Consider the following 14,418-nt stretch of genomic DNA (forward strand, 5'->3'; position numbering starts at 1 on the left):
GCACATGCGCCATTCCATTTATAAAAAAAACACGGTACTATAAATATAATATACTTTGTACCATTCATCATTATCTTTGACATTTTTCTCTAAATATATAACCCTGTATAACCGCCATTTCCAAAAGCATTAATTAATATTTAAATGCAGTTATTATTTATATTTTTAGGCTAATCGGTAGAGAATTAAAACAGTGTTTTCATGACAAAAATAGTAACAGCAAACCGATTATGCACTTACATAAAAGAGGATGCGTAGATTAATAGGTATATGTTTTTCACTCCCAGCTCTGTTCCGTTATCTTGTTATTTACAATTTAATGCTAAAAAATCGTGATTTTTGTCGTTTTTTCCTTATAAATTTTAAACTAATGCAGCAATATCAATGCTCCAATGAGATAAAATGTAGGCGGTGAAAATATATACAGAATGAGACCTCGAACGTCTCGATCGGATAATGAGGAACGGAGAAAAATCTGGAAAACCGGAAAATTCAGCGTTTTTTCAAAAATTTGTATCTCCGCCATTTTTTAAACTGAAGCGCTGGCCTTTTGGAAACAAGTAGTGATCGATATGTTCTTTATGTGTGCAAAAAGCGGGGATTGTCGGATAAGTGGTTTTCTCACAATCGCAATCTGAATTTTTCAGTGCGCTTTCTTCCATCGGGGCTGTATGTGTTATCGTAAGACCGATTTTTATTTTTAAAAAAGATTTGAATAGTTGACGTCGTGTTCCCGAAAGGCCAGCGCTTTAGTTTAAAAATGGCGGAGATATGAATTTTTTTAAAAACGCTGAATTTTCCGGTTTTCCAGATTTTTCTCCGTTCCTCATTATCCGATCGAGACGTTCGAGGTCTCATTCTGTAGATATTTTCACCGCCTACATTTTATCTCATTGGAGCATTGATATTGCTGCATTAGTTTAAAATTTATAAGCAAAAAACGACAAAAATCACGATTTTTTACCATTAAATTGTAAATAACAAGATAACGGAACAGAGCTGGGAGTGAAAAACATATACCTATTAATCTACGCATCCCCTTTTATGCACAATCGGTTTGCTGTTACTATTTTTGTCACACAAAAATGCTCTACTGATTGGCCTACTGTAGCAAATATTTTCAAGCAATACCAGTATGACGAAATTGTTCAAGTATTGGTCCAATTTTTTGCGTTGGTCAAGTATTGGATACTTTACCTTGAATTGCGTCGATAATATAGAATCCACCGAAACACTCTGATACAGCTTTACCAATCGTCGAGTAGTCGAACTAATTGTTTCGGTATCGCGGCAGTTGTTACACGACGTGTTTCGACCAAGCGTACCAGCCGTAGAAGTAACGTTTGTATCGGCTATTGTAATTTCGTGTTAATTGGTATGTTAATCGAGGGGCTCGCGCAAGTCGTTCGTTCCGGCTTCCGCGAGCCGTTAGTGAAAGCAAGCGACAATGGAATTTCTGGCGCACACGTCGAAATCGTAACGCTTCCGGTGAAATAACGCGTTCCAAAGATATAGGTGGGAGTTGGTCACGATTGCGGGGAAGAAAATAATTTCAACCCTCTGTGCCGAGGTACTGTACGGCTGACTTTTCAGTTTATAGTCCGAGAGCCCGCGACAGAAATGGGTGACTCATTTCATTACACAAATGAACCTGTTTTCCTAAGATGGTATGTCTCCCTAGTTCAGAAATGTTTGGTCTGGCATGAATTCAGTGGTGCAACACTTGGCCAAAATCATTATTACTGAAATTTTTAGTGTGTATTGTTGACATACCGAATTGAATAAAAAGGTTGGTCTGGCAGATTGTAAGCGGTGCTAAATGGGTCTGGCAGTCGGAAAACCTTGTTGGAAAAACGAAGTAGTTTGACTAAAATCATTAGCACCCATTTAGCACCGCTTACAATCTGCCAGACCAACTCTTTATGCAATTTGATACGTCAACAATACATTCTAAAAATTTCAGTAATAATGATTTCAGTCAAAGATATTGTCATTTCCTACATGTTTCCGACTTTCTAAGGGAGCGATGCACTGTTTGTGCTCTGCCAGCCTTGAATTATTTTTATTCTTTAGTAGAAAACAATCAAATAGCAAAACGATATTTGTAATGAAATTGGCCGAAATTTCATGTCGCAGGCTCTCGACTATTATTCCCGCGCGTGTGCTCGAGGCGTGTGCGTCCGCGCCCGTCGACGTTGTTTTAGTGCAGTGGTTCTCAAATTTAAACCATTGCACTCGATCCTCTGAGGATACATCGAAGTTTCTTATCGATTACGCAAGATACACTCACGCCAGTGTAACTTTTACAGAAATACGTGTTTCTTTGGAATTATTTATTGAGATTGCATAAAAAATCAAACCAAAATATGGTGTATATATCGAGTTATACATGGTGTTAACCCTTACTACGTACAGCAGGGTCATTTCTCTGCAGGTGAATTTGAAAAGTAGTGCTTCATTCTGAACTTGATTTGGAAAGTTTAAAAAATATATATGAATTTTTTCAGATTTTTAAAAAGACTTTTACACATCGAAAGAAGTGTCAAGTATTGGTCCAATTTTTTGCGGTGTTCAAGTACTGGATACTTTACCTTGAATTGCGTCGATAATATAGAATCCACCGAAACACTCTGATACAGCTTTACTAATCGTCGAGTAGTCGAACTAATTGTTTCGGTATCGCGGCAGAATGAAAGACCTTGGTTTATGGTTTAAGGTAACCGGAAAAACGTTTCAACGTACGAGTTAATTAATATGTGGGCGCTTTTTCGAGGATCAAGTCTTACACCTGTATAAATCAAAAAGTCCTTTACCAGTTTGCGATCTGAGGCTTCGTTATCGAGATATAAACATTTGAAATTAACAGATGTGACTGCCAGCGCGCAATGTTTAAACCCGATCAGCTGTTCGTGCGGACGTCGATGCACATTCACAGCTTGAAAATGACCTGGGAGTCTCTAGGCCAGGTAGTACGAGGTCATTGGCCCAACCTGTGCTAACTAGATGGCAATGGCCTCGCCCTACCTGTTTCAAACTGTTTCGCGGGCTTCCAGGTCATTTTCAAGCAGTGAGTGTGCATCGGTGGGTGGTTTCCTGTGTAAGTGTGTACATGTTCCGATAACCGAGTAGTTCAGATAATAGAGGTACACTAGCTGTCCCGTCCATGAACCCTACACCATGAACCTTCATGCTCAACCATGATTTAGGTTATAGAAGCTACGGGAGACCAGAGGTTACTGATATCAGCTACGAGTTCGTATACCCGATACTGAAGATGATTTTGTTTGTATAAACGTGGTGTGAGTAAATTAGGTTCTACTGTATTCGGATAGTGGAGGTTCGGATACAGGGGACTCTATTGTATTAGCCCTTTTAAATAAAAGGGAGAGAGCTTCTGCTGACATGTTCATCCTTTCGACCCTAGTGGCACACATGGTCTGTTTAAAAAGAAACCGAACTTTTGCTATAAAAAGAAAAAAGTATTAGTTTGTCTGGAAAGTTCGTGGCGATTTTTGGTAGGTGGTACACGTCTGTTTATATTGGAATGGTTGAAAACGATCAACATGGGTGCATCCCTTAAAAGGTGGAAAGGTCGTGGAACATATTTATATAATTCAATAAATATATAACAAAATTCAAGTGTGCCTTTGAATTTTTCTTAAAAATTGCTACGAACTTTCTGGACAACCCAATACAAGTAAAGTTTTTACACACACGTTTATTTACTCAAAATAATCTCCCAATACAACGTGTAGTCCGCATAATTAACATTTCGAAAGACCTTTGCAGTTCCTGTCTTGGTAGCCCGTTTAGTACGGCGGTTACAGCGGTCTGAATCTCCGAAATGTTGCTGTAATGTGTCCCTTTCATTGGAATTGGCATTGTTACCTTGGATCATTCACCCTACTCGCCTAATCTGTCACCCTGCGATTATTTTCTTTTCCCAAAATTGAAAATTCCAATGAAAGGGACACATTACACCAACATTTCGGAGATTCAGACCGCTGTAACCGCCGCACGGTGGGACGAAACGGTTTTCGGCGATCAAAAATCGATTTTCGTGAATTCGAAAAATGGAAAAACTGTTTACGTACATCGATAGAGGATAAATTGCTGATTAATGTAGTGCAATCCGTTTTTTGATATTTCCTTCCGTTTTGCTGTGGTGCGCATTCAAAGGCAGTTGAAATTCGTCCAAGAAAAACGCTTACGATATTACTCCTAACTTCAATGTACGATTCTAACAAATTTTGCTCAGAAAGACGATATTCAAATGAATTATAATGTTTTTTACTAGATTTGTATAGATAGTATTCAATGCATAAAGTAAGTCAAAATGTTAACAACTTTTTAAATAATAGGATCTGCTTGGAGAGAAGTACATTTAAGTAAAATTGTAACTTTACGTACGGTTATAAAAAATTGTCCGCACTTGTCCGAGGTTTAATTGCTATCACAGGAAAGGGCGAACCATCCTCTATCAGATTCTGCAAATATCAGGTGCCCCTTCGTGTCTCTTTTCGAAAAATTGGTGATTGTACTAAATAGGACTCGAACAGAAAATAGTATTTACGTTTGTACGCTTCCGTCTATGAGTATTACGTACATCTTGTCATTTTTAAATTACTAAATACATTTCTCTCATAGTTAATAACAGGTTTGAGTCGAATTTTGGTTACATAACAATAAGTATGTCAAACAAATGAAAGATATTGAACGCGTTACACTTTATACGTGAATATTACTAATACAATTTAAGTATCATAGTACAGAGAATAAGTTCCTAAAATTACATTAAAAACTTTTCAAGAGAACCAAAGTTACGGATTTTTGATCGTCGAGAGCCGTTTTGTCCCACTGTGGCGCCGTACTAAACGGGCTACCAAAACAAGAGCTGCAAAGGTCCTTCGAAATGTTAATTACGCGGTCTACACGCTGTATTGACGCAGAGGGAGATTATTTTGAGTAAATAAACGTGTGTGTAAAAACTTTACTTGTACTTTTTTCTTTTTATAGCAAAAGTTCGGTTTCTTTTTAGACAGACCTTGTATATTTCTCAGTAAGTATACCTGGTTGCCATTGGTCAAATTACAATTGAGACTTATAGACATAGAGATATTACAGATAGAGCCAGACCTCCGGTCGCACTACGGTTAAAAAGAGAAAGAAAGCCGTAGTATCCTACCGGTCTTTGTCTACCTGTGCATTTTCATACCATTCTTATGTTAACGATAAATATTTATCCTTTATACTTTTATTGATGACATATACATTTTACATGCACACTGATAAAGACACAGAAATAGACCACGTTATTTTTTTTCGTTCTAACAATTGGATATCTACACTTACCGGCAGGTCACTGTTTCCTCTGCTCTATCTACATATAATATCTCTATGCTTATAGGAATATATGTTAAAAAAAACATAAACATTTGGTGCAAATTGTCCTTTCTATTTGGTTATGACTAGACTGCGGATCTTTATCCATTTATAGGAAATTTAAATGTACAAGAAACTACAAAGTGCAAACAATATGCAAGAGTATAAAAAAGATTGAAAGTAAAGTTCACGTTATAATATTTGCAGAATAAAATAAATTCCTATTTAGGTTCAATATTTGTAGGCACGTTCGCGAAGATTTTATTTTGCATAAAGATCCTCGGCTAGTTATGACCTTTAATTTGTAGGCAACCCTAATTGAACACAATTAATTTCTAAAAGAAAAACGGATAGAATCCAAATAGAAAACAGCCTGGTCGAAAGGGTGAATTGCAGGGGTGTGTGGGATTCCCGTAAAATGTCCGTGATTCCCGAAAATATCCGGGATTCCCGAGAATATTCGGGATTCTCGAGTTTATGCGGGGTTCCCGAGAATACACGAGATCCTGCAAAAATCCGGGATTCCCGAGAATGTACGGGGATCTCGAAAATGTTCGGGATTCCCGAGAATGTACGGGATATAGAATAATATCTGGGATTTCCGAAAATGTTGTTATTCTTGAAAATTTCAGCAATCGGAATGTACGGGATTTTGAAATTCCCGGGAATCCCGAACATTTACGGGATCTCGAAATTCTCGGGAATCCTGAATGGTTTCGGGATCCCGGAAATTCACGGGAATCCCGGATGTATTCGGGATTTTGAAATTCTCGGGATTCCGACCGGGATCCCGCACATCCCTAGTGAATTTGCCCATCCCAGTTTGAGAAACACTGGCGTAGCGTATTGTTTCTATTTGTACGCATTCAGCGCCATTGCCACGAGAATCCAGCGGCATCAGAATCGAGCGTATTCACAGGGACGTGGTCTTCCGTGTAACGAAGTTCGAACCTGCCCCGGGTGAGTGAGAGCACCGTAACGCTCGACTCGCGTGTAACCGCTTGCCAAAACAAGAAAGTGGTTTACCGTAGCGTTGAATAACGTGACACACATCGTCGTAATTCGATTTTCCTTTTCAACGATCGCGCTCATTCGCGGACCTGTGTCTAGTTCGAGGGAAACGGAACGATACACTTACAAGGAGACGTCCCCAAGCGTGACGTTGACTTTTTAATTAGCTTTCGCACAGTGGTAGATTAAAACGAACTGAAGCTAATAGTACATAGTTTTTAGGGCAGATGGTTTATAGTATATAAGATACAATTTTGAAAAAATGGCTATTATTAGGCTCCTAATACGTGTTTCCTTTTTGTCGTGGGTTCGACCCCCGATTGAACAAATTTTACAGGATATTTCTTTCTAATCTTCCAATTTATGTTAAATATACATATGATAAATGTAACTTATTTATAAGTAATATAAAAATAATTCGTTTTGAATCAAGTCGAATTATAAAATATATAACAATAAAGGAAATAGAAAATGTTAGTCAGCATCTAACTTACAATTAGTGTAATTTCCAAGGGGCTATTATCGTACGCGGGAAAAGAAAGTTTTTTTTTTAAGAATTTGTATTTTATATAACAAATAATTGAGGAATGTCAATGCGTTTACATATAATGGTAGAAATGCTAAACTAATACAACAATTTTGTTTGTTTATTTTAGGTATTTTTGTTCATTGATATAGCTACTTGAAATTTGTCCCTTTTTACCACAGTTGACATGATAATGTGAAATTGCAATGAATCAAAAAATCAAACGAATTATTAAAATATAGTTTAATCGGTTTCGCGAAAATTACAATAAATCTTTGATCAATTAAAAATATAGTTAAATATTACCAAATAATTATAGTTTCATTAGGTGACGACAGCTAGAAAACTACATTTTAATGACCTGTTTGTTTTTTTTCTCTAAAATTAAAAAAAATTCTTAAAAATAAGCAACATTAATGTTGTCCATCAGTTTAACATGTCTACTATTATGTATAAAAACGTTGACACTACAATTATTTGCTATGTGAAATAAAATTTAAGCGTAGTCCCTTAATTAAGAAAAGTGGACTTTATATTCAAACACTATGTCCTATAAAATGTAAGAAATACATTTTCACGTATCGATGTTATACTTCACTCTCAAATTCAATTTCCTGGACTAGTAACACTGCTCTAAACTTCGACGAGTAACTGTATCTTAGAATTCACCTTTCTCTGGATCCAGGTAGCTCAACTGATTAGAGCAGGTTGTCCTGTGAGCGAAAGATCCGGATTTGAACCTTCGTTCACTCAATCGTTCACTTTTCTTTTTTCCTCTTTCATAATTGGCGGAAACAAGAGAGATGAGTTTTCCTACATTGTGTATTTTATTTCAGTCTCAGTGCAATGGGTGGCTCGCGAAATATTGTTCAGTGAACTTTCTCCAAAGCTAGACGGTTAGTTTCGTTCTTCTGCACCGTTTCGGTTCCGTTGCTTGTTTTCGGACTCGGTTTCCGACCCCGTTCAACGAGGCGCGCATGCAATTCTTCCATGAAACTTTGCGTCCTCGCAAATTATTCCACGGCGAATTTCCCTATCCGTATCACGAGGATGTTGCGGGACTGCGTGTTTTCGCGATGAATAACATTCAATGGATATAATATTGCGGAATATTAAGCGGATAAGAGGAGACCCGGCGATTAAAATTAAATGTAGCTTGAAATTCGACGGCGCGTACTTGGTAATTTCCGACCCGTGGATCGATGTATGATTAAATACGCCTGGAAACTTTTGTTTTTGTTCTAATGACTTTCAGCGTTCCCATTTTTCCGCGGTGAAATTAGGTACAGTGGGTGTAGAAAGTATTCGTACACCGATCAATTTCCAAAAAAATTATGTAAAATTGTAATTTATTAACTTATTTTTTATAAACAATGACATTCTACATATTCTCGGAAATCTCTAGAATAGATAGAGTACAAAAAAAATAGTTATTTATGTAAGTTGCGAAATTAACAAGAATTAAACAGTTGCGCAAATACTTATTGCTTTAATATTTCTATCGGTTAATTATTTTTAATTTTTTAAACTTGATTAAAAAAAGAAGAAATTTACATTAATTTATAAGTATATAATACTTCCTTCGTGGGATGTACTTTTGATTTTATAATTATTGCAACTTTTCTAACCATGAAATTAACTAAATTATTAGTTATTCGAAGTGGGATCTTCTCCAAATTCCTCTATCAGAGCCATTTTTAAAAGTACTTTACTGGAAATTTGATGTTTTCTAATTCGTACGGAGCAATAAACTAATGTGTTTACGTTACAAACTCTACTCTAAATGGTTCGTCATAAGTACACTGCGGATCTTTATGCATTTATAGAAAACTTGAATGTGCAAGAAACTACAAAATGCAAACAATATGCAAGAATATAAAAAAGATTGAAAGTAGAGTTCGTGTTATAATATTTGCAGAATGAAACAAATTCCTATTTAAGTTCAATTTTTGAAGGCACGTTCGCGAAGATTTTATTTTGCATAAAGATCCGCAGTCTAGTCGTAAGAATCGTACAAATACTTATTGCTTCTATACTTTTACCCACTTTTCGCATTTTTTTGTTAATTTCACAAATTATATTAACTAGTAAATGTTATTTGGACTATATCTATCTTAGAGACTTCCACGAATATGTAAAATATCATTGATTATAGAAAAAGAATTTAAGAAACTACAATTTCACAGAAAAGTTTTTTGGGAAATTGATGGGTGTACGAATACATTCTACACCTACTGTATGTTGGAAAAGAACTGTTTCACCAGAGTTATACGGGGATACGAGTTATATTCTGGAGTATTGTTACACGCAGTAATACAATATCTTTCCTTTGAAAGGATATTTTTAAATTAATGTTCGTAGTAATGGCAAATAATAGAAACAAACAAAGTTCATTCAACATGAAATATCATTTTTTTCTCAACTTTTCATTTTTACATAAAATTACATGAATTACATAAGTATACGTGACATTTGGATCGCAGTTAAAGTTTGGAGGCTTCAATGATACAATATTGCCGATTGCCTTGGAAAGTAGAACCCTCAACAGATTCCAAACCTTAAAATCAGTTTTATTTAACGTATTAATGATAAGACTGTGGTGACATACATTTTTGTTTAGCACAAATAAATTCTGCGTAATTAAAATTATATAGTGTTTATAATTAATATTACATTATTACATTATTTTTATAAATTGCCTTTTTGAAAAGTAATAAGCATATCGAGAAAGAAGTGGTAATGAAAATAATCCCAACGTGATTCCAACGTATGACCTTTAAGTTAGAAGACCTTGACGGTATCTGTCGACGCAGCTGTTTGTAAACAATGCGGATTCTTACGTCTTGTAGATCAAACCTGTCTTGCCTCCCTTCCTCGCGCTTAACCGCGGAGGGAGAAAGAGAGACGTCAATGTAGTCTAGAACTGTAGAGCGTAGTGCAGAGTAGATCAAGGCAGCTGCGCCATTGTCTGCTGCGCATTTTAACACGGTTAGGGCGGGAAAAGCTATAGCGCACTTGTTGACGTGTAATGACAGCTCTATTATGAACTCTGATACATACAAAATATTTTAAACGAACCCACTGATTTTAAACAATTTATCCGTAGGAATCATTTGTTCATATTTTCATAAGCTTTTGTTTCTATACAAACTCAACGCAATTCGACAATTTCGAAATTGTGTACTTTTACAATTAATATTTTAATGAACATTTATTTTTTCATCTATGAGGTCAACAGTAATAACGAAAATCTCGTTTTTCTTTTTTCTTTTACACAACCCTTTAGTTCTTCATGGAATCCTCTTCATTTATTAACATAACAAGATGCTAAAACGAGATGTAAACTGAGATCAAATAATCACAAATCACAATGTGATATCAATTTTAATAACAAAGTCTGGTTAAAGACAAGCTGAAAACAAGTATAATAACTAAAATAGATTTTAAGTTAACAGAATATATACATTTGAAATGCAGAAATAGAAACAGTTATATTATTTCACCAATTATCATTGTGCTAACTTCTAAGAACTTCATTTTGTTTTCTATGTACGTTATTACCAATAATATATTGAACAATAACTTTATATTTTTTAACATACATTAAATTAATAACTAATTAGATTATATTAGTATAAAATTATTAATCTAATACATACGTGTCCAATTATGTGTGTATATATGTGTCGATATGTATATATATACATACACATAATTTTATACGTATATATTAGATTAATAATTATATATACATATATACATACATACATACATATTTAATATGTATAATTTTAGATATATTTACCCTATTATCCGTGTTACTTATATCTTACTTTCTTAAGTCTTTATCATTTTTGTTTCTGTTGCCTTGAGATATGCGTCGCAAGCGATATTTTGATAGTTTAACGAAGGATCTACGAGCTGCTGTCCAGTGTCTGTCTGTTTGTCTAGGAAAATTTGTTACTTTCCGATGTGTCACCGCGATACACGCAAAGGGTTACGATTCCGTACAGTCACGCGAGCTTCAATGCGTGGTCGCAATTGATCGAGAAAGATAACGTTACAGTGGACTTCTGACATGATTGTGCATTCACGATTCTTTTCACGATCAGTTTTCCCTCGGTTCGTTGCACCGTTTCCTCGTCGACGTTAAATATTTGCGCTTCGATGTGTTCGTTTCTTGTTTGAACGTCTCGTGCGCGCGCGCGCGCGATCTTTTGAATTGTGCACGTTTCCCGCCGTTTCATTTATGTGTGTGCGCGTGTGGCTCCGCGTTCAGCGGCGAATGCCTTTCAGAATTTCTTGCAGATTCATTATCTTCCTTGACCGCACCCGCAAACAGAATAGAAAGCAAGCATGAGGTGACGATACTAGGAGGATTAAACGAATTTTCCGTCAAATTCTACGGTCCACGGGGCAGTAAGTACCACATCATTTCCTTGTATAATAATTATAAGGTTTGCTTGGATCATTGAAAGTGATAAATAAAGTCGTTCACGGTCCTTCGAGCGTAACGTTTATTCTGAACGTTCTCGGGTTGTAGTTTCTTCTTGTTCTTCTTGGCGTTGAAAACTTAAAAAAAAAAAAAAAAATTAGTTTCATTATACTTGTTTATATTTTTAATCATATATTCTGTTGGTATTACGTGCTACAAGCATTGTGACTTATTCGTGACGTCTTCGAATACAAAAGAAAATCATTTAATTCACCTATAATTAAATAAAAATGGAAATAACAGTATTTGTTAAAATAAACATGTGAAATTACAAAGTGTAGACAATGGAAGAAAGAGGATACATGATTTGTAAGAAAATTTTTGACAACGACAAATGAAACGAATGAAGGCTATTTGAAATAATTGTAGCTAGACTGCGGATGTTTGTGCGTTTATGATAAGCAAAAATTTGGGAAAATGTCCGAGGATGCGGATAAATGCAAAAATATATAAAATATCAAGAATAAAATACGTGTTTAGAAAATGAGCCATACTTTCTTTTAAACTTCAAGAAGAAAATAGTTAGTTTTTTCGAAGGAAACTATAGCTCGAAGGAAATTATAGTTCGCAAACGTTCCAATAAATCTGATGCTCGGAAAACTGAACGACTACGATGAGCATGAACGTCTTTATTTTTTTGCATAGCTCGTACGTGTTTTTACAATACGAGTTATGTTCAAATCGATTCAGTTTGTACGCTCCAGTGCAATCACGAATTGCAGTAAATGTGCTGCAGACGTGTACATTGAATGTATTATGTAATGTTTAGTATTACTAGCGTACGCGTACACTTGCTGGTGAATGTGTTCACCTGCTGGAATATTTTAGTAATAGGAGCATTCTGATAGGAGTTTCGTAGAAATCGCATGCAATTTTATACAAAAATGTTTTGTTTTACAATATTGGTTGCGCAATATTGATTTATTCATTAATATTAACGATGTGATACATTAGGGTTCCTCAGATTTGTGTAGTAGTAATGTAGTTTTGTATGTAAATGTAAAATGAAAAATCAGTTTTATTAAATGATATTAAATTACGTGTATAAATACGTACGAAGTAAAAGAGTAAATTATATATTTTAATATATTTATTTACTCTGATAATTAAGGGCTTTCAAAATTCAATTTTCCGTATAAACTAATAACAACATATATATAAATTTATATTGGTCATAGCAAAAGATGTATATAGGTATTTTTAATTGTTTAATTACTCCAATATTATATTTAATAACTGTTACATTTCCTTCATTAAAGACACTTTAATGCTAAAGCGAACTAAAGAACTCTCCAAATATACGGAAATTAACTCTTCAATCTATCAATTTTTTCGTAATGATGCAAAAATATGTTGCAATAGAATGGCTAAACAATGAGAGATGCGTTGCAATGCAAAAGATAACGTATTTTCCTGATATCATTAAAGAATAGTTCAGATTCTTCTCAAGGCAAACTCGAGGTCGAGTTGGAGTGATTTCAATTGAAATACCATCTTTTTGTTTCCTCAGCTAGGTGATACAAAACGATAAAAATTCAATAGACTTTTAATCTTTTTTTTCAGCACTCCATTTAAAAACACTGGATCGACCTTGAAGTATAGAAATAATGTTGTTTCTTTTTTTAATATCTTATCTCTACTCTTATCTATTTCATAGATAATTATAGCTGTCTCAAGACAGCTGGTATAATTAACACATCCTGTGGAAATAGATAGCAACATATTAATGTGGATGTCACTGATTTCACCAAACACGATAACCTGTTTCAGTACCAGGCTCTCAATGCGGTAACTTGGTTATCTCGTCGTCGAAAGATAATAATCGGCATTGAATATCAAATTCGCGTTTTTCAATCCAAACAAAAAAGTAATCAACATTTATTTATCGACAAGTTATTTATACAAATTACAGGATAGTAATGTTGCAATGATAAATAAGTTTGAATGGGGTCATTAAACCTTTTTACCTATTAATTTAGTACAGTATTTTTCGTACATGCTATCCCTTATGTTTATGACAGGGTACTCGGATAACAATATTTACGTTTTCTATGTAATTTAATATGTGTTTTTCTTAATATAGTATAACACATCTAATCTCCGATCTTTTTGGACTTTTTTATATCAATTTCGTTTTGAAAATAAAGATTTAGGCAAACAGTGCAAAATATTAAACTATCAACCAAACGTGGCATTTTTTGTTATTAACAAAAGAGCTATGCTAGCAAATTCATCGTATATATGCATTAATCAAGTCAATCCCTGCTGTATGTTAAACTAGTCAATTCTTTTTAAATATCAATTTAACGGATTCAATAACAACATCTGTACGTGCTGAAGATGATTCTAAGTCAAAGAGCCTATGCGTAAAATAAATAATAGCTTCTTCGAGATTGTACAATTATTATCTTCTAAACAGCATTTTATGCACGTTTAACTAGGAAAGACAAGTTAATTTCCCAATTGAAGATGTTCTTACCGCGGAGTAAGACGAATTAATTCACATCGAAAATTTAAAAACGTACAGAAGCCCGACGTACCATACATTTTTCATTCCTAGTACAAACGCATACTATGCCATCCAATATTTATTCGCTTATCTTTTGTTTGTGCTCGTGTACCTTAAACCACAACGGCCATTTCACCAGTTGCTAGGCAATAGTATTACACAAAGTTACGGAAAAGTTTTCATAGGTTTTATATAAGAAATTATATTTATTCCAAGAGCAACTCGTTTTAAAAAAACATTTTCCGGATTGTACATCAAATTCACATAATATAGGGCAAAGGAAAGGATTTTTAAATTCTCGAGTAACAGAATAATTTTTTTTACCAACACTGCAAACTGATTTGTCGAAACTCTAATATTAATCATCTACTATGTCAGTATTTTAATTTTTTAAATTTGTGAAAGGACATTATTTTTTTGGTTATTTATACATTTATGATTTATTTAAGGGGTTAGTCACAGTCAGGAAAATGGAAACGGACAATTTCGTGTGTG

General features: G+C 34.6%; 1 protein-coding gene across 2 annotated transcripts in view; it reads left to right on the plus strand.

Annotated features, from left to right (window-relative positions):
• The window catches only part of LOC128891279 (ubiquitin-conjugating enzyme E2 H), a 119,701-nt gene that overhangs the window by 23,155 nt on the left and 82,128 nt on the right, over positions 1-14,418 (plus strand). The window contains exon 2 of one of the 2 annotated variants that reach the window (XM_054150695.1): positions 11,262-11,338. The exons of the other annotated variant lie outside the window; for it this stretch is intronic. Coding sequence (XP_054006670.1) covers positions 11,262-11,338 — 77 coding nt within the window. The remainder of the gene's footprint in view (positions 1-11,261; positions 11,339-14,418) is intronic. 2 annotated transcript variants of the gene reach the window in all.

This window comes from Hylaeus anthracinus, unplaced genomic scaffold (genome assembly GCF_026225885.1).
Source record: "Hylaeus anthracinus isolate JK02 unplaced genomic scaffold, UHH_iyHylAnth1.0_haploid 12001, whole genome shotgun sequence".
In the NCBI taxonomy this organism is placed as follows: Eukaryota; Metazoa; Arthropoda; class Insecta; order Hymenoptera; family Colletidae; genus Hylaeus; species Hylaeus anthracinus.